Source organism: Phyllostomus hastatus, unplaced genomic scaffold, assembly GCF_019186645.2.
Source record: "Phyllostomus hastatus isolate PE091 unplaced genomic scaffold, TTU_PhHast_1.1 phas_scaffold_182, whole genome shotgun sequence".
NCBI lineage: Eukaryota > Metazoa > Chordata > Mammalia > Chiroptera > Phyllostomidae > Phyllostomus > Phyllostomus hastatus.
In genome coordinates this window covers 30,765,731-30,790,589 of record NW_025334013.1, presented here as the reverse complement: position 1 = coordinate 30,790,589, position 24,859 = coordinate 30,765,731, and the positions used below count along the sequence as shown (strand labels likewise).

The window sequence follows — 24,859 nt, the reverse complement described above, 5'->3', positions numbered from 1 at the left end:
CATCGGTTTACAGATAGGCAGTTCTTTTTTGTGAATCAAAAATAAAGTTATTATTGAACCACTGGTCTTTTCATATCCATTGTCACAACAAAACATGGGCTTTGGAGCCAAACAAATCCAGATTCTAGTACCTTCTCCAACCTTTGTCAAGTCACTTAAATGTTCTGAACAACCTCATTTTCCTAAATGATAAAAATGGGGGCAATTTCATCTCAGGTAATGTATATAAAACACCCAGCACAGTTTCGAGGTATATTGTAGGTGAGCAATAAGTAGTAATTGTCTTACAGCTTTGATATAATGGTCACAGAATGCTTACTTGTTCCTGTTATGCAATATTGAGGAGGTTTAAGTCTAACAGTACTGTCGGTGGTTTTTTGTTTGTTTGTTTTTTGTTTTTTAGGACCGCCTTGACGAAGCAACTGCTTGAGCTAAAGCTGGCCCTGTTTTTTGTTTTTTTGTTTTTTGCAGAAGGAAAATAGCTAGATGTATTTTAGACTGCTATCATACCTCTCCCTCACTGTACTGTTTAGATTATAAACTTTTGAGGAGGAAGAACATTTAAACTTCAGTGTTTAGTTCTGAGTTTTATACAGAACTGTGATCTCAATAAATATTTGACTGACTGAGTATAAATGCCACCAAGGAATATATTACTTTCCTTATGCTTTAAGAAAGTATCAAAGCCTAAAGTCTATCCTAGATTTGTAAACATTATGATGTAGAATAGTGACGAATAAATATTCTGATTATGTATCTGTTATTACTTTTCTATGGCGGACATGTCAAATTACCACAAACCTATTGGCTTGAAACAACAGAATTATTATTTCACAATTCTATTGGTCAGAAATCTGACGTGGGTCTTACTGGGCTAAAATCAAGCTTTGAGAGGGCTGTGTTCCTTTCCGCAGGCTGTAGGGAAGAATCTGTTTCCTTTTTACAGCTTCTAGCAGCTGCTTGCATTCCTTGGCTTGTAGCTCTCTTCCATCTTCGAAACCGGCATTGACTCATTCAGTCTTTTTTGCATCATATCCTTCTGACCTTATCTCTTCTGCCTCCCTGATCGCCTTTGAGGACTGTTTTGATTACATTGGACCCATTTTGATAATCTAGGATAATCTTCCTATTTTAAAGCAGCTGATTAGCAGTAATAATAATCCCAATTATTAAGTTATCAGTAATTTTAATTCTTTCCCTTTGCAATATAACAGAACATATTCATAGGTTCTGGGGATTAGGACATGAACATCTTTGTACATTTTCTGCCTACCACAGTGTCCCATTAGGAAAACATTTTTTGAACACTTGTGCAGGTGCTACTAAAAAGTCATATTAAATATTAGTAAATCTCAATTTGTCTTTTTTACATAAAAATAATATGAGTAAAAATTCTAATTTGCTTTCCATTCTTTAACCGGCAATCTTGCTCATTTCCCGTTTTGTAGATGGCTGGCTGACAGTAGGGTCTAGGAAAGGTCCTGCCATGGAATAAGAAGTTTAAGTTTTAATTTAATTCAGTAAATATTTACTGAGCACGAGCTATGAACAAGGCAATGTTTTAGATATATACAGAGACACAAAACTACAGGGTGTATTTAATCCAAGTGAGCTAACTACTGTAGTAAACAACTTAAAATCTTGTTGGCTTAAAAGCTTGTTTCTTATTCATGTCCCAGTCCACTGCATGTTGGGTAGAGGTAGGCAGGGAGCTCTTCTTTCTTACCAAGGACAGGGCCTCAGATGCCTCCACTGGCTTTTCTGCATCTGCTGGCAGGTGAAAGAATAAAGTGTGGAGAATAGTGTTGAGGTTTTTATGGAAGAGGCCTAGAAATCACATACTCACTTCTGCCCCTGTACCGCTGGCCAGAACCCAGTGTGTGGTCTTAACCAACCATTAAGAGACATGTAGTTTACTTCAGGAGGAAAAGGGAAGCAATTTATTATTTTTTTAAAGTAGTCATTCTCTTCCACACGTAACATCTCTGCACTCAGGAACCCTTTAAATTCAGTGGAAGAAATAGATATAGGTAAAACTTGATGTAGAAAATAGGCCTGATAAGTGTTACAACAGAGATTTTTATGGGATGATATGAGTGTAAAGGGAAGAGAAAGATTAATTTTTGATTAAAAAGATTAGGGAAATATTTGAAATTATGTCTCTGAGATAGGAATTATTCTAACCATCCTCAAAGGGCCATTTTCAGAATTAAATGACTTAATATGTGGCTGTGCTTAGCACACTAAATGGTTTATAAATGTTTGGTGCTGTTGTTGTTATTCTTGTTATCAGTATTTGGAGATATTCTTGAACTGAGTTTTGAAGGATTTGAAAAATGAATTCCAAATGGACTCATTGTAGCAACAATATGGAATTCAGAACATATTTAGGAATGGCAGATTATATAACTAAACCATGGTGAATTCAGGTGGAATTCTTTATGTAACAGAAGATAAAGAAGAGAGGCTTGAGTCAGATAATTCAGACCCTTGAATAACACGTTAAGGAATTTGGACTTTGATCAGGAGATAGGAGCTGCCACAAAGAGATTTTGAGTAACCAATAGCTTCTTAAGGAAAGGGATCCTTTCTTGTTTTTATATTCCTTTATATCTCATTTTTATATCTCTTTTATAACTTTATGAAGAGGTAATATAACAGTGATTAAGAGCACAGACACTGGAACTCACTGTTGAGGTTTGACTCCTCACTGTCACTTACCAGATGAATGACTTTGGGTCAGTTACCTAATTTCTCTGAGCCTCAGTTCTTTATCAGTATGATTGGAATAATGAAAGTACTACTTCACTGCATTGTTGTGATGATGAAATGAATATAATGTAAAGTGCTTAAATATATTTACATAGTAAGTGCTCTTTAAAAAATGGTTATTACCACACTCATGATCATTACCAATGTCTGGCACACGGTCAGCACTGAATAATTTTTGAGTGGTCAGAGTTGATTTAAATTTACCCAGCAAGCGTTTATATACTGTTATATGCCCAGCAAAAGAATGCTGTTAAGAAGCTTATGTCTAGTAGGCATGTTACAAAACACAGTCCAAAGTAGGAAATGATGATGCTATGGAGGGTGGTGTAGATAGAGAAACTTGGTGGTTCAGAAGCATGTTAGTTCAGAAAGGAGCCACATTTGTTTTGTGGGAAAGGAGGTATTTGAGCTGGGGTTTGAAGATGGGTAGATTCTATGTGGAAATGAGGGAGGGGGGTGCATTCTAGCTAGTGGAAACACCCTCAGAAAAGGTGAAGGTTTGGAAGAGCATGGTATTAACACTTTATGGGAAATGGTAAATCATGCTACAGGAAAGACTGAGGCATATTAAGCCTCTGGTCAGAGTGGAATTTACTAGTAGTATCAGAGTTGGGAGTTTTCTGTTACAGTCTTACTAACTTTAGAGATCTGCTGTCTTTTGTATAGACTGAGCCTTGCTACTCAATGGGTGGTTCATGGACTAAACAACATCAACATCCTGGGAGCTTATTAGGAATTCAGACTCTCAGACTCCACCCTCCAACCTATAGAATCAGAGTCAGCAATTTACATGATTCCTAGGTGATTCATTTCTACATTAAAATTTATGAAAGCACTGATCTAAAAAAACAAAAGCAACTCTCCCTACTTCTCAACAGGAATGAGTGTGTAATGTGAAAGTAAAAATAACAAAGTTGAATAATCACTCCCTCTCAAGCACATGCATTAAGAAAGTGCTCCCTTCTTGAACTAAGTAATAAGTCTAGGTGACATGATTTGGAATGGTAGTAGTGGGGAATAAGAATCATTCAGGCCCTGATTGGTATGGTTCAGTGGATTGAGCGTCAGCCTGCAAACCAAAAGGTTGCCAGGTTGATTCCCAGTCAGGGCGTGTGTCTGGGTTGCAGTCCAGGTTCCCAGTTGGGGGTGTGTGAGAGGCAGCTGATCAATGTATGTCTCGCACACTGATGTTTCTTTCCCTCTCCTTCTCCCTCCCTTCCCTTCTCTCTAAAAATACATAAATAAAATCTCAAAAAAAATCATCCAGGATATAATTTTCTTAGGTCCTGTTTCATAACAAAAAAAGATCTGAGGTTTTATTCACAAGTTAGAGTTTGATATAATTAGCAATACACATTTTAGTGAAAACTTATTGTTAATTTTAAATGCTTTTCTAAGCATATATCACTTCCCTGTTAAGGATGAGTAATATTTCCCTTTTAAAATATATTCTGTTTATAGCAACTGGAATGATTAATTCTGCTCAAGCTCCTCTTCCAATATAAAGCTAAGGTCTGTCTCAGCTTGCAAGCTCTGTGACACCTTTTTGGATGTGGTAGTGGTGGAAAGGAAATGAGGTTGAGAAGGTCAGGCAGAAAAGTTTCCCATAGAAGCAGAGTTGTGCAACACCAGTGTGATGTGGTGACGTGAGTAGGGGGTGTAAGAAGGCATACAGAAAACTGTCACCGGAAGCCAGTACCTTCTGAGTGTTCTGTCTGTGATACTTCTGTGGGTAATGTGGTCACAGTGACTGTCGGTCTGTGGGCGAGGGGAGAAGGAGGCATCACACTGAAACCAGGTCTTTTCTGCTTCTAGGAGACCCATTCCTTTAGAATGTAGCTAATGTTTTGCTAGTAGAATCCTATTGCCTAGCTTCTGTGTAAATAATTTACTTAATAAAATAAATACCTCTTGTCTTTCCAGCCTTGTACCTGCCTCTAAGTGTTCTTTCTTATAAATTGACTTTACATCATGAAGCTAACTTGATGATTATTGTTTGTTTTATTCAAGAAATGCTTGTTAGAATCTTATGTTCACAGCATCATGTTTCAGGCACTGTATACAGAAGGAGATGAGATGAGCTCTGTACTCTTAAAAACCTTTCTTTCTTTTTTCACTAAGATTTTATTTATTTACTTTTAGAGAGGAAGGGAGGGAGAAAGAGGAGGAGAGAAACATCACTGTGTGGTTGCCTCTCTCACACCCCCTGGAGACCTGGCCTGCAACCCAGGCATGTGCCCTGACTGGGAGTCAAACCAGTGACCTTTTGGTTCACAGTTCAACACTCAATCCACTGAGCCACACCAGCCAGGGCAAAGCCTTTCTTATATTACATTCTGGAGAAGGAATTGGAAATGTTAAAAGAGGAAGAATAGCTAACATTTTCTAGTGCTTATTATGTTCCAGGAGCCCAAGTTATCTCATTCATCTTCATGGTAACCATATAGGTTAGGTAATATTAATATTCCCATTTTGCATGTGAAGAAACTGATTAACAGAGAGGTCATGAGTAAGTAAGAGAACCAGGATTCAAATCCAAGCAGTCTGACTCCAGACCTTCTACCACTTTACTTATGCTAATGAACAATCTTTCAAAGGGGAATAAAAGTACTAGCAGTCCTGTGGGGGGCGGAGAGGACTAAGAAGGAGAAGGACAGGGAGTGAGAAGATTAATGTGGACCACATCCAGGAGATTGTTATAGAGAAGAAGAAATTTTAACTGATTCTGGAAGGATGATCTTTAGTAAGTAAAATCTTCCATCTCAGGGAGGAGCTTTAACTTAAGTTTCCAAGTCATAAAAATCATTCGTGCCATTCAACAAATCTTTACTGAGAGCTTGTTTACTGTGTGCCAGATGCTATACTAGGTACTAGAAATGCAGAGATAAATAAAATTGAATCTTCCGTAGTAAGGAAAGTTACAAAAGAGTGATGTGGGTTATTGTCCTATTTTATAGAGAGGGAAACTAATGCTTGCCAAGAAAAGGGTGGAGGTAAGATTTGAACCTACACCCTCTAACTTCAGAGGCCTTTTAACCACTCTACTATTTTGCTTTCCATTTCTTCCGAAGCCAGAGGTATGTTACAACTAGTCATTTTAGCCTGCATCCTATTTTCAGTACTGCCTAGATCTTTCCTCAGATCCTTCCTTTCTCAGGTTCCCACCAAGTCTCTGGATGCACTTAGAAAAAACTAGTGGACCAGAGACCACTTCTTGGAGAGTTCTGAAATTTCCACAATAGTAATTTTGCTTGAAGCAGTATGTCTTTAAAACTACGCTGTTAAAACAGCCAGCTAGGTGCTTTCCCTCACTCAATTCCTTTTCACTCAACAGTTGTTTACTGAGTGTGCATACTTTTGCTAGGCACTGTCAGGTGCTGTGATCACAGGGGAGAATGTGACCTGGGCTCTGCCGTCATGGAACTTTATGGTCCTTTCCAGCACAGTCACTGCTGTGCCAATACTCTCACTTGTAGTCAGTCTCTTCCCTTTTCTTTGTTCTTCTGAACTAGAACTTCTTTGAGAATTGTGAATATTATTAGCGAGACTTCTGTCTTGGCAACTCAAACCCCATTTGTCTTGGACTTTAGGACATTTGTTGTATCCCACTTTATGATCATTAGTCATAATCATTGATTTATGGTACTTATGTACTTATTTATTTTTGTAGGGTGGCATGGTATGTATGGTTTTTATTTAAAAATCATTTTTATGTATAAATGTAACCTGTTGGTTGAAATAAACTTAAAATATAATGTGTATATACACTAAAAATACCCATTTCCCCCTCAGTACCACTTATTAATGTTTCTAGACATTTTTAATTAATATACAAACTTTTTACACAAATGGGATTTGTAACTTGATGTTTTCATTTAACAGTATACTTTGGATGTCTTCCCATATCAGTGCATAAAGATCGACTTCGTCCTTTTTTTTTTTTTTTAAGATTTTATTTATTTATTTTTAGAGAGAGGGGATGGTAGGGAGAAAGAGAGGGAGAGAAACATCGATGTGTGGTTGCCTCTTGCATGTCCCCAACTGGGGACCTGGCCTGCAACCTAGGCATGTGCCCTGACTGGGAATCGAACCAGTGACCCTTTGGCTCGCAGGCGGGCATTCAGTCCACTGAGCCACACCAGCTAGGGCAACTTCCTTCTTTTTAATGGCTGTATAGTTTTCTAGTCTAGGAATATACCACAAATATTTAACCAGTCTTCACTGATAGTTGTTTAAATTCATAAATACTGATGGAATAGGTGTTTTTAACATGAATTTTTGCTCACCTAAATTGAGTATATTTGTAAGATAAATTCCTAGAAATGGAATTGTTGGAGCAATTAAAATTTTTGCTAGGTATAATTAATTACCATTTGAAAAAATTGTGCGAAGAACTCAATAGTGTTTTCTGGTCATGTTTTCTCACCTTCTTGACATTATGAATTTTAATCTTTTTTCATTTGATAGATTTAAAAGGCAGTATCTCAAAAAAAGCACAATTTCCTTCTTTCAATGTATATTTCTTTTATTATGAGTGAATTTGAGCACATTTTGATATTTTTATTAGTCATTTATACTTATTTTTCTGTGAATCATGCACATGCCATTTGCCTATTTTTCTGTTGGGTTCTTTTTTATTACATGTTTGGAAGAGTTTTTTTTTATGTAAAGGAAGTTAGTTCTTTGTCATTCAGCAAATGTAGGCTACCCCAACTTTCACCCTCAGTTTGTTTGTGAATTGCAGACCTTCTATTGGGTAGTCCAGTCTGCTGACTTTTTAGATGAGGAAACTAAGCCCCAAATATGTTTAAGGTTAGTGACATTTTTTGGCCTCAGGTCGGGAATGGTGGTGGTGAGCATGTAGTCAGTGGCAGAGCTGAAACCAGCATCCGGGCTTTTTACTTCCAGTTTGATGTCTTTTTTAAATATCATGCTATTTTTAAGGCTTACCCCCTCCTCCAATCATTGCTTTTTACCACTAGGTCTTGTCACAACCAGATGTTTCATATAAACTTAGAAATTTACCAGTCTGGTCTCAAAGTTTGAGAGGTTATAGGGTTGTACGGGAGCCCAGAGACTTCACAGGTATTAGATCATTTCTAATGCATAGGTAACTAAACTAGCTTCTCTATATGGCAGTAATGTTTATGTTCTTTTCATTTGTTTAAAAAAAAACTTTTGTTTTATAGGTTCATGGGTGTATGTGTACATCAAGGACAATTGCATGCACTTACAGAGGTAAGACTTCAATAAACATGTTGAAGGTGACTTCTTTGCCTTAGTTTCAGCAGCTTAAGGTTCTGTAGTGATTGATACTTGCATATGTAAGGAAAATGGGTGTACATTTGTTTATACAAAAACGGCAGAGTTAACAATGCTTTCTTCTGAGGGCCATATCTCTCAATACTCTTGGAGTCCCTCATAATACTTGGTAAATAGTCTTAAGAATGTGAGTGCTCAAATAAATTGTTTCTTGCTGCCTGGATGACCCCCTCCTAAGCTAAGGGATGGCATCACTTGGCTGCAGACTCTGTTACAGCAAGTGATTCCCAGACTACCCGGAAACATTTGATGTCCTGATCTAGAATACTACCTTCACTACTATGGTTTCCTGATGAGTCAGTCTCATTAGTCCATGAAATCAGTTTACATTTTCATTCTTATTTCATGCTCTGTGTCTTCTAGGCAGATGAATATGTGATAGTCATTCTTGAATCTCTGAGGACCAGAGAATCCTCTTAGAACAAAAACTCCCCAAATTCGGATACTGAGTTACCAGCTCCAGAATTTGCTTGGGAGCTTCTTAGAACATAGATTCCTAGAATCTTCTGGGTTAGTAGAGTAGGTCTACATAGGGCCCATATGTATTCTTAAAAGCTCTCCAGATTATTTTGATGAGCATCTAGATTTTAGAGTCTGTTCTAGAATGTTTTCACATTTCTTCTTGAGAAGTTAAGTACCAAAACACAAAGTGAAGAAATTTAGGAAGGAAAATTGTGTAACAGAATTTGCAAGAGTACTGGTTTTCCTGCAGGCTTGGTGCCTGGTATTAGTCCTTAGTATCTTATGGAGGAGGATCCCGTGTGCCTCTCTCTGTGTCTCTTTTCTCAGTCACTTGAGGGCACCACAATGTGGAATGTGTGTAACTATGTGTTGTCTCTTATATGGAAGGCAAAGAAGGTGGAATAGTAAGGTGGTTAAGAACATGGGCTCTGAAGTCTTGATTATCTAGGTTTGAATCTCTGTGCCTCAATGTTTTTATCTGTAAAATGAAAATAATAATAATAGTACCTGGGAGTCTAGATAGAGAAGAGGACCAGTAGCTAAGCCCTACAACAGAGGTCCCCAACCTTTCTGGCAACAGGGACCAGTTTTTCCACTGAGTTGGGGGGTGGGGATGGAGGGACAGGAGGTGGAGCTCAGGCAAGCTTCCCAGGAGGCCTGGTTCCTGACAGGCCACACCTTAACTGTCTGCCCCTGACCTGGAGTATTTCAATTTTCAAAGTCTGGGGGAAGGGCAGACTAAGGAGCAGCTAGTGAGGTAAGAAGAAAACCAGGAAAGAAAATCCGGAATGGAAAGGAAGAAGGAGTTTGAAGAAGAGAATAATTAATTGTGGCAAATGCTGCTGCTGATGAAACGATGACAACCTCACGGGGATGTTGTGAGGGTGAAATGTAAAATGCTTATTTAGCACAGTGCCTGGCATATAGTAATTACTGAATACATTTTTAACTAGTATAGCTTTTGTTATTAGCAGTGACTAGTATCTCTTGGGCTCCTTGAAATGTCATTATTTTTCATTTGATACTTAGTTCTATACTGTTGTTAGTATCATTGAATTTTTTTAAAACCTTTTATTAAAATAAAGCAAAACAGAAAAAACACACATATGAAAAGTGTACAGCTCACTAGATTTATAGAAATGAACACACCCATAACCAGCTTCCCAGATCAAGAGATATTTTCTTTGTATTTCTTTTCTCAGAAGTGAGTCTATAAATTCTTCAAAGACAACTCCTTCTTTTAAGCCTTATATCTGCCAGAGCTTTGAACTAATGATGGTAAAAGTATTTGTTGTACTCCCTGCTTTTATCATTGTTTTCTGAACTGTGAAGTCATTGGAAGGACTTGTATATTGTAAACATACTTTCATATTTGTGATCATGTCCCAAATTTAGAAATGGGATGTAATGGAAATGGCAGAAATGAATGATCTTAATACAACATTCCCTTGTCCCTGTTGCACTTAAATAATATTATCTGTTGCTTTTTAGCTTGTTTATAGCTATTTATAACATATGGTGGGTATTCTGTGAGTGTGCATTTCTAGTATCATTAATGAGATGTTGACATAGCTTATGATATTAACACTTATTATTATGATGCTAATAGGCCAGTGGTCACAAAGTCCAGATATCCAAATGGTTCTGGATATTTTCAGAAGAGGAGCAGCAAAGACCATCATGGCATAGATCTCTGGGGATTCCTACACTTAATTGCCTTTTAATTTTGACTTGGCAGCACAGCTGTTAGTCTCACCAAGGATCATAAAAATAAATTACTGATAGCTTCTAGCACAGCACTTAGAGCTTGAATGACATTTAGTAAATATTTCTTGATTGGTGCTATGCCTGCTCTCCACAGTAATGTGAGCGTCATTCCTTATTTCTCTTAAAATAACTGGCCGGTAATTACAGTAGAGTAGTATAGCTTTTGTTAATGCCTGTAAAGTATTGATATTATTAGGAAGAATATTTCCCACATTCAGAATGATCTGGTCTCTTCTGGACTTAAGTCATTTCCACAAGTCTTCACTGGCACTGAAGATATTAGTTGAATTTGGAACAGACACTGCACACTCAGGCATCTTTGGATCAGTGGTGGTCTGCTCTAGGTGGGGCCTTCTGGGGCAGTTTTGCTCCAGCTGTTTCTCATCTTTCCTTCTGAGACCAGTGGGCTAGCCTGGGCATGTCCTTTTAAAGATGATACCAGAATAGCAAAAGTATGCCAAACCATTTGCACAAGTGCTTTTCATGATTCTTCTTGTGTTCAACCTTGCTTGGCCAACATCCCATTAGACAAAGCAAGTCACACACCTAAGTCCACCCTGGGAGCAAAGTTAGACGTCAAAGGGCATGGACTGAGTAAGAGGTGAAGAGTTGGAACCATTGTTGCAGTCTTCCATACCCTGTAAATATCCCAATTATTAAATCATAATTATTCATCTTTTCTACCCTACTTGAGGGTAAAGACTTTCTCTCATTTTAAAAATCATAACTGCCAGTTATTAAACACCCACTGTGGCTAAGTGCTATACATGGTGCTTTTGTGTATTAGCATAATTCTCAAAATTCTGTAGCCTAATTTCTTCCATTTTATAGGTGAGAAAACTAAGGCATAGAGAAATTAAGCGACTTCCCCTAAGCAGGATTTGGATCCAGGGTCATCTGACTTCAAAGGCTATATTCTTTTCACTGCAACATGCTGCCCTTAGTTTATTTCTGTATTCCTCACGGTGCTAAGCACAGGTTCTTGTATGTGTAGCATGTGTATTTCAGTGTGACTGACTTGATACATATTTCGGGTTATTTGGAAAAGATATTTTCTGGCTATTGGATATATTAGAATGCATTTGGGTACAAGTAATAGAAAATAGTTCAATGCCCTTAAGCAATATGACTCATGTAACTGGAATTCTAGCAGTTTATTAGGTTAAGGGTTGGTTTGCATCAGCAGTTAAATAGATGTTATCCAGAGACCCCACTTCTTTCTATCTCTATGCTTCATCTTTACATTGTCAACTTTATCCTAAGGTTGGCTGCCATTCAAATAGCTACCAACAATTTACATGCCATATGTTTTCTCTTCTATATCCAAGGTGGAGGGTGCCAGTCAAAAAAAGAAAGGAAAGAGAGATACTTGTGGACAGATTATGCATCATATCATAATGCTATTCATTTTAAGCTTATTAAGAAAGGCACAAAAAGGGAAATATCTTTGTAATCAAATGGTTTGGGAAACCTGTTTGTGCAGAACCTCTCAATGCCTAGAAGACTGGGAATTAGGGCGATGGGTAGAGTATAAGGTTGTGGGGTTGGGGTCTCTAGTAACCATACTCTCTGGTCCAAAGAGTCAGCCAAAAAATTGCTTGGCAGGTAGGTTTGGGGGGTCTCTCTTGCCTTTTCTGCCATGAAGAAACTATTTTCTTTTCCCACCGTGGCACTGAGAACAACTCAGGTGTAAACACAGCAATTGCATGGCCTAGTGAAGTGATGTAACCTGTTTACAGCAGCGTCTCCTCAGTCTGGCAGATACTTGGTACGGAAAGAAATGCTTTTAGCTCATGAGGGAATGGATCAGCCCTGCAAGGTGACTGAAGAGAATTTTTTATTCACATAGCCTCCATCCTCTTATCACTCACTCTTTCCACCCCCCAGTATCCACCTCCCTTCTTTATTAAAGATTAGCTACTTTAATTTAGGAAATTCCATATATGGGTCGATGTGTGTTGTTTCTGAGTTGTTTTTTGTCAGACCTATAAGAAGCCTTATATAATCAGAGAGCTTACAGTGAAAGGAAACCCCATGGTTTCAGTGACCACACTTATGCATTATTTACAAAACTGAACAGCCAGATTCCAGTTTCTTGGTTTGCAGTAATATTGCCATTATTTGTGACTGCTTCTTTTCTTGTTTTTGTGTGGCCCTGTACAGAGTTTTCTCCTGGCCTTATTTACCTTAAGCCAGATGTGAAATCATTTGGTGTCTACTTTGGGTTAACTTTGGTAGTATAGCCATACCTGTCTTTCAAGCATGGGATGGATTTGGGGAGGCTATTACTACCACATGGTAATTAAGAGGACACACCAAAGGTGCTAACAATGTTTGCCCCTGTGACTCAGGACTTCCTAAAGGAGCAGTGAAGGTAGGGAAAATGAAAGAGATGTGAATTAGCATCTGTGAGGGAAGAAAGAGATTCACTTTATACACATGACTTTAAGTGAATCTGCTGTAAGCTAGATGCATGCTAGGCTCTAAGCTTATCAGTATAAAATAGAAGGCTATTCTCCAGTGAACTGCTGCATAACAAACTACCCTAAAATTTAGTGGCTTAAAACAATCATTTTATTTTGCTTGTGATTGTGTAGGTCAGGAATTCAGAAGGGCTTTCCTGAGTCTCTGATCCACATGTGTCAGCTGGGGTGGCTGAGCTGGAGGACCTACTTCCAAGATGGCTACTTAATTCACATGTTTGGTGCCATGGGGCTCCTGGGCCCCTCTCTTTCACTGAATGGTGTCTCATTCTTTAGGTCATCTCCTTATGGCTTGAGTTTGCCACAGCTTGGTGATGTCAGGGTAGTGTTAGACTTTTTACAATGACTGACGAGAGGTGCAAACTAACAAGCGGAAGCCAGACGACTTCCTATGACCTGGCTGTGGAAGTTCCATAATGTCACTTGAGCTGCATTTTATTGGTTAGCTTTGATTCAAGGGTAGGTGCATTGTTAAGACTTCACATCTCAAAGACCATTTTTATTTCACTACAATGTCTTTCATGAACTCCTGTTTAGTGACTAGGATAGTGAGAAATTTCTAATTATGCTCTTCCTTAGAAACTATTTTTTACTATCCAGCTGTTACTCTGTGCTGTTAACTCTCAGGTATCCGAATATCTTAATGATATTTATTCAATATAGTTTATATTCTTTTTTCTGTCATCTTCTATTTTCCATTATTTCAATACAATTTAGCTCGTTAGCTCAGTTACCCTTTTCAGTCTTACCATTTGCTACTGTTAGAATCCTTTTTCAGCCAAATTAAAAAATATGATGTTAGTTTTGACATTTTTCTCATCTCTGTAATTTAATCAGTTCCCAATCCTATCCTCATATTTTCTTTTTGATGTCCTTCTGATTCTTTTTTCTCTCCATTCCTGCCACAATCTTATTTTATGACTGGATTTCTATGAATATTTTGTGGCTGGTTTTCCTGTCTCTAGTCTGTCTTTGCTTCAATTTGATATGCTACTCCTCAAATCTTCATTAGGCATACTTTGATAATATGATACTTCTGTTTAGCCCTGTCTGAGTAGCTCAGTTGGTTACAGCATTGTTTCAATATGACAAAGTTGTGGGTTCAAACCCTGATCAGGACACATACAAGAATCAACCAGTGACGTTCCAGCCAAGATGGAGGTGTAGGTAAAAACTCTTCGCTTCCTTGCACAACCAAAAGAAGGATAACAACCAGTTTAAAAACAATAAACAACCAGAAGTGCCAGAAAAATCAAACTGCATGGAACTCTGACAACCAAGGAGTTAAAGAAACATTTATCCAGCTCTGTAGGAGGGGTGGAGATGGGAGACGGGCAGCCAAGTGGAAAGGACATGCTGGCAAAGTAGGGCTGGCTGAATTGGAAACTAACGACTCAAAACTTCTAGCTGTAAAATAATGTGGGGGTTGCAACTGCAGGAGAAACTCCCAGTCTCACAGGAGAGTTCATTGGAAAGTGGGGCTAGAGAAGAGCGAGCAAGTGGCATTGTTCTCTCTCTGGCCCCTCCCCCACAAACAGCGCTACAACGGCAGCAAAGAGGGTTGCCCCACACTGACAATTACCTAAGGCCCTGCCCCCTTACAACTTACCAGGTGGGCCAAGACGAAGAAATATGGCCCAAATGAAAGAACTCCAGAAAAAGAGCTAAGTGAGGAGGAGATAGCCAACCTATCTGATGCAGAGTTCAAAATGCTGGTAATCAGGATGCTCACACAACTGATAGAGCTCAGTTGCAAAATGAAGGAACAAATGAAGGCTACCCAAAGTGAAATAAATAAAGCAAAATATACAGGGAACAACAGTGAAGGGAAGGAAACTGGGATTCAAATAAATGATTTGGTTTAAACATCCAAGAGGAAGAAATAAACATCCCACTGGAACAGAATGAAGAAACAAGAATTCAAAAAAATGAGGAACGTCTTAGGAACCTATGGGACAACTTTAAGCACTCCAACATCCAAATCTAGGGGTGCCAGAAGGAGAAGAACAAGAACAAGAAATTGAAAACTTATTTGAACAAATAATGAAGGAGAACTTCCCCAGTCTGGTGAAGGAAATAGACTTCTAGAAAGTCCAGGAAGCCCAGAGAGTCCCAAAGAAATTGGACCCAAGGAGGAACACAACACAAGGCACATCATAATTAAGTTACCCAAGATTAATGATAAAGAATCTTAAAAGCAGCAAGAGGAAAGGAGAGAGTTACCTACAAAGGAATGCCCCTAAGACTATTAGCTGATGTGGGGGGGCTCCGCTTGCAGGGCCTCCCAGGCCTCCACAGATGAGAATAAGTCTACCAAGACATGATCTGCTTGGGGAGGAAAGGTGGCCGATCTCTCAAAGGAGAAGGGCCAGGAGTCTGTTCCTCAATGGGCTTTTATTGGGTTCATTTGCACAGGAATACAGATAAAGCTCATTAATTATTGTGAGGCAGTAAGGATCAAATAATAGATAACAAAGAACTCTGAGGGCCTATTTTCAGTCAGGGTCAGATAGCTAAAGAACTATAAAACTTTGAGGAACAAACTTCTTGCTTGGATCCTTATCATTTAATTGAGAGCAGTCTAAACAAAGCAGGTTTCACAGGATTTTACATATTCTTTCTTAGGCCTCATCACCCGGGGAACCTGGCCTTTCCAGCACAGAGCTGTACCACCCTCTGTCATTGTTTCACACTTAAGTCAGGCAGGGGAAGTAAGGCAGCCAAGAGATTAGGAGACTTCTTGCAGACAGAATGAAGACTCAGGCTTTGTCAAAGCCGAGGGGCGAGGGTCCATCATCCCCTTTTGCTGTACCCCCCCAAAGTCCTTCATTGGGGGCTTCCCATGTGATCATGCCTGTCTTAGGTCATTCCCCCCTTGGAGAATCTTACCTGTCATTGGCTAACCCACCAAGCACTGGGGGCCAGTTATGGATGAAGTAAAAGGAGCAGAAGTGGAGCTCCTGCCAGGGAGATAAGCTTTTGTCTCCTTGCTGGCTTATGGTCCAAGGTCGCTCCCTCAGCCTAAGCCTTGGCCTTGGCAGGGGCTACAGCTTCTGAAACCAGGCAGGGCGGTTCCCAACAAGTTGATTTCTCAAAAGAAATCTTATAGGCAAGAAGGGGCTGGAAAGAAGTATTTGAAGTCATGAAAGGCAAGGACCTACATCCAAGGTTACTCTATCCAGCAGAGCTATCATTTAGAATGGAAGGGCAGATAAAGTGCTTCTCAGATAAGGTCAAGTTAAAGGAGTTCATCATCACCAAGCCCTTATTATATGAAATGTTAAAGGGACTTATTTAAGAAATAGAAGAAGATAAAAAACTATGAATAGTAAAATGATAATAAACTCATAACTATCAACAACTGAACCTAAACAATAAAAACTAAGCAAACAACTAGAATAGGAACAGAACCAGAGAAATGGAGATCTCATGGAGGGTTATCAGTGGTGAGGGGGAGGGAAAGAATAGGGGAGGGAAGGTACAGGGAATAAGAAGCATAATTGGTAGGCATAAAATAGACAGGGGGAGGTTAAGAATATATGGGAAATGTAGAAGCCAAAGAACTTATATGTACAACCCATGGACATAAACTAAGGGGTGGGAGGTAATGCTGGAGGATGGGGGTGGTGCAGGGCAGAGGAGGGAAAAAGGGGAGAGAAAAATTGGGAAAACTGTAATAGCATAATCAATAAAATATACTTAAAAAGAAAACTCAACCAATGAGTGCATAAATAAATGGAACAACAAATCAATGTTTTTTTCTTTCTCTTCCTTGTTCTCTCTTTATAAAATTAATAAATTTAAAACATTTTTTAAGTAAAATAAAAATAAAAACTTCTGGTTAATATTCTAGACTCACTCATCTGATTTCAGAATACAAATCCCTCCCTTTAGTTAGGTGTCTTCTGCTGTCTTCTACAGATGCTGGCCTTAGGTGTGCCTTCCAGGACCTAGAATGCCATTACTTCTTTTCTCCCTCCCACTTTCCAAGTTCTGTTGAATCCCAGGTTCTCTAATGGAGCTCAGTCTGCTGAAGTCCTGACCTACAAAACCACATAGGGCCTATAATAATTCCCCCATGGCTGTACCCATAGTGCAGTTGACCCTGGAATACCATGGATTCAAACTAAGAGTCTACTTATACACAGAATTTTTTCAATAAATACTGTAAATGTATTTTCTTTTTCTCTAGCTTATTTTATTATAAGAATAAAGTATATAATATATATAACATACAAAATATATGTTAATTGACAATTTATGTTATCAGTAAGGATTTCAGTCAACAGTAAGCTGTTAGTAGTTAAAGTTTTGTATGACAAAAGTCATTATTTGTGCCAGGGTCTGGCACAAATAATGCCCCCTTTTATTGCAAAATCTTTTATTACAAAAGCATAAGCATGTAATTCTGTAACATAATATCACACACAAACATACCATATGACATTTTAGGTGAAATGTTCAAATTAAAACTATAAATTATTCACCCATATTATTACCCTACCAACGACACTCAAGCAAGCCTCACTTCTGCTGGACCCTGCATATGGATTTTCAACTGCATGGAAAGTTCGGCTCCCATTACTCCCTCATTGTTGAAGGGTCAACTGTATGTTTAGGATGCGTTTATAGTTGATTGTTTAGTGTAGATACAGCTCTAACAAAACTGAGTCAGCCCCACTGGAAAGAACTAGAAGTCAAAAATAGTGTGAAATGTTACATCTCAAGTCCTTTCACCATTAAAAGCTTGCTTATTTCTTTTATATTTGTAAAAATAGCTAAAAGGATTCCTTTAAATACTTGCTGGAATCTTTACTTTTGAAAAAAATAGCTTTTGTTTTTTGATTTGGTAATTTAGTGATGAAAAATCTCTAAATAAATTGTACATGCTTTTTGCTCTTATTTTTAGTCCTCCTTATGACATTTGAGAAACAAGAATTTGCAGTTGGCAGTCTAACCCACAAATAATAGAGGAGTTCATTTAGTTTCCTTTTAAAAAATTTTTGTTGTTGTTGTTCAGGTACAGTTTTCTGCCTTTTCCCCCAACCCCAGCCCAACACCCCAGCCCTCCTCACCTCCCTCCCATTTCTACCCCACACCCACTGTTATTGCCCATGTGTCTTTTATAACTGTTCCTGCAAGCCCTTCACTCTTTTACCCTGAAATTCCCTTCCCTTTCCGCTCTGGTCACTGTCAGCTTGTTCTCGATTTCAGTGTCTTTGGTTATATTTTGCTTGTTTCTTTGTTTTGTTGATTAGATTCCTGTTATCATTTAGTTTCCTTTATTCTTAAAACAGTTTTTCCCTGACTCACTAGTTTTCTTCTAGCTTACTTATTTATTAAAAAAATATTTATTGGGTTGCTACTATGTGTCCAGCACTAATGGACAAATAATGCCTGTTCTCTTGAAATTTACATTGTAATTAGCAGGGTTTGGACAGAGGAATTAGACTAGAAAAACAAATAGAAATATATATTATGTCAAGTGCTATGGAGCTTGCAATTTCAAATATGTGGACAGGGAAGGTGTTATAGAAAAGGCAAAAATTAAGAAGATAAGGGAACTAGCTGTGTGAATATATGTCTGGGGAAAGAGTTTTCTAGGCAATGGAAATGGCAAGTACAAAGACGTGTGGCAAATAAGTGTTGGTGTGGTCAAGAAACTCCAAGGAGGGTGATGTGGTTGCAGAGGCGAGAGTAAAAAGAATCGGTGTGGGTGAGTGTCAGAGAGGAAACACAGGCTAGGTCATATGGAGTCTTATAGATTAAGAACTTGAGCTTTTACTCAGGATGAATTATGTTTTGGAGGTTTTTGAGTAGAGGCGTGACATGATGTGAAAACTTTTAACAGTATCACCCTGGCTACTGTGCAGTTAATTAGAATGAAAAGGAGGCGAGGGTGAAAGCAGGAAGACTAGTTAAGAGACTACGGCAGCAGAGTCTGTGTAGTAAATACAGACCGTGCAAAAAAGGTGAGAGATGCGCGAAGGTACCCGGACCAGAGTGGTAGCAGTGGGGTTGGTGGTTCTGGATCTATTTTAAAGTAGATAAAACAGGCTTTACTGATATTGTCAGTATGGGGTTTAAGAAGATAAACGAAGTCATGGATAACTGAAGTTTCAGTCCTGAATGCCTGAAGGATGGAGTTGCTGTTAATGGACGTGGAGAAGACTATAGAAGATACATGATAGGAAATGATAAAGAGATCAGCTTTGAAGAGTTTAGTTTGAAATATTTGTTGGACATTCAAAGTTATTTTTCCCTGGCTGGGTAGCTCAGTTGGTTAGATTTTTCCCTGGCTGGGTAGCTCAGCTCGTCCCAGTATGCCAAGGTTGCGGGTTCTATCTCTGGTCAGGGCACATACAAGAAGCAATCAGGGGCCCTGACTGGTGTGGCTTGGGCATTGTCCTGCAAACCAAAGGGTCGCTGGTTTGATTCCCAGTCAGGGCACATGCCTGGGTTGTGGGCCAGGTTCCTGGTTGGGGGCATATGAGAAGCAACCAATTGATGTTTTTCTCCCTCTCTTTGTCTCTCCCTTCCCCTCTCTCTAAAAATAGATAAAAATTTTAAAGGAAAAGAAACAACCAATGAATGCATAAATAAGTGAAATGATAAATCTGTTTTCTTCTCTCCCTTCCCCTTTCTCTCTAAAATCAATAAATAAACAATTAAAAAAAAGAAGAAAGTTATTTTTCTTCTTAATGCTTTGTGCCAGGACCTGCTACACTCCCACCTCTACCCCCCTATTTTCAGTTCTCACACAATTTCATGAAATAGGTGATATTTTTTCTGTTTTACAGATGAGCATTCTGGGGTCTCAGAAACAAATGATCTAAAGTCTCTTAGCTAAGTAGTGGATCTAGGATCTGAATCAAGTTCTGGCTGACTATAATTATGTTTACTAGACTTTAATCTGTTTGGGCTTGTCTATTTTATTATTGCTGAGTCTTCATAACTGGCACATAAAGGCACACAATAAATATTAGTTGGAGGAATGGATAAACAGATGAATAAATGAATATTGTCTCCCAAATTTAAGCTTGGAGCAGTTAAACTGTTAGCCACAAAGACATCTCACTCTTTCAAAGATGCGTAAAAATAATCTGTATCTATATTTATCTATCTATATCTACATATATATCTGTATATCTATGGATATGGAGCCAACGTAAAATGAAGCCGGAGCTGCAGTTCAGAGGAGCTGCCATCCCAGAGGAGTTACCTTGCTATCTTATGCCTCCAACCTTTGGAATGTTAAAGGGCAAAGTAACCTTTGGACTGGGCCTAAGGCAACCTTGTGTCCTGAAGAACTGTTTGCAAAGATAACAACAAAGCAGATATTATGACTACTGACTGATGACTAATGGACCGAAAATTAGCATTGTTTATAATTAGCATCACTCTGCTAGCTTATGAGCACCAACAGAAATACTTTTTTTCTATGGTGTCATTGTTCCCCTTCTCTTCCTCGTAAATACCCTTGCCTTCATTTTCTAATGGGAACACTATATGGGCTTCTGCCTAAGTGCTTTCCAAATACCTATTTTTAAAAAATTATTTTATTTTTAGGTTATCATTTGTTTTGGCTATCCATTTGATGAATCTTTTCACAATGTTGGTAGTGGTAAACAGCAAAAGGATTTAGAAAATGCTTTAGGGAATTTCTAGCTAATATTTCTCCTAATCCTCTCCATGATTGTAAAACTATATGGCGGTTGAATTCATAGAACTCTTTTTGAGTTTAGGCTAATCCTGTTTCTAATTGAAGTTTTGACAACTGTGTTTTTCTTAACTTGAAAAGTGGTATCACTCACAGGAACTGGGTCTGTGGTGGCTCTTGAGAGCTGTTTCTGCTTAGGATTCTGTAGCAAGTAGGACAATAGAAGGAGGATAATCTCTCAATGTGCCTCTCACACATTTTTATTACTTTTAAGGGCATTCCAGCATTCCTACACCTGATGACATAATCACTACCTGTACTTTTTGTGTTTACTTGCTCTTTATGTTGGTCGGTTCTTTTTATCATGGTCACCATTGTTTGCTTAGATAGTAAATTCTTAGATTAGTGATTTCCTGAATCAGAAGCATTTCATTTTTGTTTTTAAATATTTTATTTATTTATTTTTAGAGAGGAAGGGAAGGAGAAAGAGAGGGAGAGGAACATCAATGTGTGGTTGCCTCTTGTGCGTCGAGTCCCCCTCTGGGGACCTGGCTCACAACCCAGGCATGACCGTAACTGGGAATTGAGCCGATGACCGTTTGGTTTGCAGGCCAGCACTCAGTCCACTGTGCCACACTAGCCAGGGCACAGGCATTTTTTAACATGCTCATTTTAGCACATTTCACCTTCCTATTGTAATTGCTTGTGTCTGTTTTCTACTCAGCAAATTAACTAAGCAGATACTTTGTGTCAAGAGAGTAATTAATAACTTGCAAAAGTATTAGTATAGTGCTTAGCTTTTTTACAAAAGATAGTTCTCTTTTCCTTCATCCCTGACTTCTCCCATGTAAAACATCTTATCACCATGTCCTGTCCATCGTACACCTCCTTGCTATATCTTGAACCTGTTCATCTTTTGCCATTTCCTTCTGCCATCATCATCTCTTGCCACAAACTCTTAATTAGTCTCCCTATCATCTTGTTCATCACCTTAAATCTATATTGCCAGCCAGAGTGGTCCTTTTAACATACAAACCTATGTTTTAAACCATCTTAGCTATTTTAAGTGTACGATTTACTGGTATTCAATGTGTTTGCGTTGTTGTGTAGCAGACCTCTAGATCTCTTTAATCTTGCATAATTGAAACTCTATACCTATTGAATAGCTCCCCATTTCCCCCTCCCTCCATCCCCTGGTGGGATGTTTCTCTACTTTATGTTTCTGTGATTTTGATGGCTCTAGGTACCTCAGAGAAGGGGAATCATATAGCATTTGGGTTTTTTGGGGGGACTGGCTTATTTCACTTATAATAATATTCTAGAGGTTTACCCATGTGGTAACATGTGACAAGATTTTCTTCTGGATAATATTGTATCTCATTTTACTTATCCAGTCATCAATTGATGGTTTGGGTTTTTTGGGGGGACTGGCTTATTTCACTTATAATAATATTCTAGAGGTTTACCCATGTGGTAACATGTGACAAGATTTTCTTCTGGATAATATTGTATCTCATTTTACTTATCCAGTCATCAATTGATGGTTTGGGTTGAACCTGGGTGTGCATGTTTTCTCTTTGAGACCCTGCTTTCAATTCTTTTAGATATATACCCAGAAGTGGGATTGCTGGATGATATGGTAGTTCTATATTTAATTTTTTGAGGAACCACTGTACTGTTTTCTGTAGTAGTTGTACCATTTTACCATCCCACCAATAGTGCACAAGAATTCTAGTTTCTCCACATCCTCATTAACACTTGCTACTTTCTGTTTTTTTTTTTTTTTTTGTTTTGTTTTTTAAATGGTAGTCATCCTAATGGGTATGAGGTGATATCTCACTATGGTTTGGATTTGCATTTCTCGTTGATTACAGAGACTGTCCTTTCTCCACTGACACATGAGGGTTTATTTCTGGGTTTTCTACTCTATTCCATTGGTCTGTTTGTCTGTCTTTATGCCAACATTGCAATGCTTAATACAAGTCTAATTTTGTTTCTCCCTGCATAAACCCTTTTATGACTCCTAATTGCCCTCAGGGTAAAGTCAAAACACCTGATCCTGCTACTGTTTATTTCTGTGGTCTTACTGCTCACTTCTTTGACCTTTTCTGCCCCTGTCTCAACTGAGCATTATGACTGCACTGAACCTCTGTAAATTCCACAAATAGGACATGACCCTTTCCACCTTTGGGTCTCTATACCAGCTCTTCACTCTGCCTAGAATCCTGTCCATCTCCCATTGGCTTAGCCAGGCCCTCCTTAACCTTCAGAACCTAGCTTAGTGAGATATTACTTTCTCTGGGAAGCCTTTTATGGTTTCCCAAGATTAGTTAGGTAACTCTCCTATATGTTCCTACAATACACTAGTCTTTGTTGAAACATATATTTTTTAAAGATTTTATTTATTTATTTAGAGAGGGAGAGACATTGAGATATTGATGTGTGAAAGATACATCAATTGGTTGTCTCTCACATGCCCCCAACTGGAGACCTGGCCCGCAAACCCAGGCATGTGCCCTGACTGGGAATCAAACCAGTGACCTTTTGGTTCACATGCTGGCACTCAATCTACTGAGCCACACCAGCCAGGGCTTTGTTGTAATATTTACCATTGATTTTAATTCACTGCTTGTGTGTGTAAGGCAGATTATGAATTCCTTAACTGTTTTGTTTATATTGACATCCATTGGTTCCTAGCACAAGCCCTTACAAATGATAGCTGCTTATCATATTTGTTGATTGAATAATCAGTGGCATTTTCTGGCTCAAAACCTTCAGTGATTTCCTCATCAATTACAGTATGGTTTGATAACCTTAGCTGCCTACCAGGGTTGTTTAGTTTTTTAGAAGGTACAGTTGCCAGAGCCTCACACAAGACCTATTGAATTAAAGTCTTGGGTGAGGTCTAGGCATCTGTAGTATTTAAAAATAAATTAACAAAGCTCCATAGGTTATTTTGATGTACAGCAGGGTTAAAACATGGAATCCAGGACAAACTCTTAGCCTGGTATCCTAGTCCTCTATTTTCTATAGCATCATTCTGCCGTTTTTCTTCACAGTTTTCCTCTTTAACCAGTACTCTATAATGCAGGCAAACTGGTTTTTATGTGTTTACTAAACATAGTCTGCTTCCTTATATTATTTCTTCAGCCTGGAATATACTCTTTTCCTTTATCCTATAGAAATCTCTTCCTTTACAACTTGGCTTCAAGTCCACTTATTTCTCCATAAAACCTTTTCCTTTAAAAAAATTATTGTTGTTCAGTTACAGTTGTCTGCATTTCCCCCCCACTATTCTCCCCCCACCCCAGCCAAACCACCTTCCTCCCTTGCTTCCACCCTCCCCCTTGGTTTTGTCCATGTGTCCTTTGTAGTAGTTCCTGAAAACCCTTCTCCCCTCTGTCCCCTCCCTCTGCCCCTCTGGCTATTGTTAGATTGTTCTTATCTTCAGTGTCTCTGGTTATATTTTGTTTGCTTTCTTCTTTTGTTGATTATGTTCCAGTTAAAGGTGAGATCATATGGTATTTTTTTCTGTCGCTGCTATGCTTCCCTTCTTCCTTACTTGGTTATAATATTTCCCTCCATTGATCTTCTTTTCCTATATAGGTTTTTTGGACTTCTCTTATCATGCATTCTGCCATGTAGTAAAGTCATTTTTGCTTTAGTTTTTCTATACAAGCCATAAGCTCCTAGAGTAGAAGGAGCCCAGGCTTCAGGGTCAAACGGCTTGGGTGCAAATCCACACTCCGCCGTTACTAGTAAAATAACCGTTAGGAAATTATTTAAATTCTCTGGGCCTGATTTCCTCATTTATTAAAAAAGATGACGAGCCCTGGCTGGTGTGGCTCAGTCAATTGAACATTACCCTGTGAACCCAAAGGTCACCAGTTTGATTCCCCATCAGGACATATGCCTGGGTTGTAGTCCAGTTCCCCAGTTGGGGGAGTGCGAGAGGCAACCAACTGATGTATCTCTTGCACATTGATACATTGCTCCCTGTCTTCTTCTCTCTCTAAAAATGAAAAATAAAAAATTAAAAAAAGGATGACAAGAATGTCTCAAAATACTTTAAGGTTCAAATGAGGTTACTATGAAAGTGCTTTGTAAAACTAATTAGTTGCTGGATATTATATATGACAGCAGGGATAGTATCTTACTCATTTGTGTAATTCTAATTTTCCAGTAGTACCTTGTGTGTAGAAGGCACTTTATGGATATTGACTGGATGATCAAATGAAGGGAAAGGAAGCAAACATTTTATGCCGTCTAAAAAGTGAAGTTGAGATAAATTTTCTAACCCCTTTTGGCACCTGTGTGAATGGCTGGAACTCTGCCTCATGAATGGAGTAATTTCTAAATGGCCTTTTGCACCATTCAAGTGTGAGACCTCTGG

At 38.6% G+C, this 24,859-nt stretch overlaps 1 protein-coding gene across 6 annotated transcripts in view; it reads left to right on the top strand.

Moving 5' to 3' along the window:
* Window positions 1–24,859, top strand: part of TESK2 (testis associated actin remodelling kinase 2) — a 115,827-nt gene that overhangs the window by 65,585 nt on the left and 25,383 nt on the right. For all 6 annotated transcript variants that reach the window (XM_045858644.1, XM_045858642.1, XM_045858648.1 and 3 more), the window contains one exon: window positions 7,962–8,010. In XM_045858644.1, the coding sequence (XP_045714600.1) occupies window positions 7,962–8,010 (49 nt within the window). The remainder of the gene's footprint in view (window positions 1–7,961; window positions 8,011–24,859) is intronic.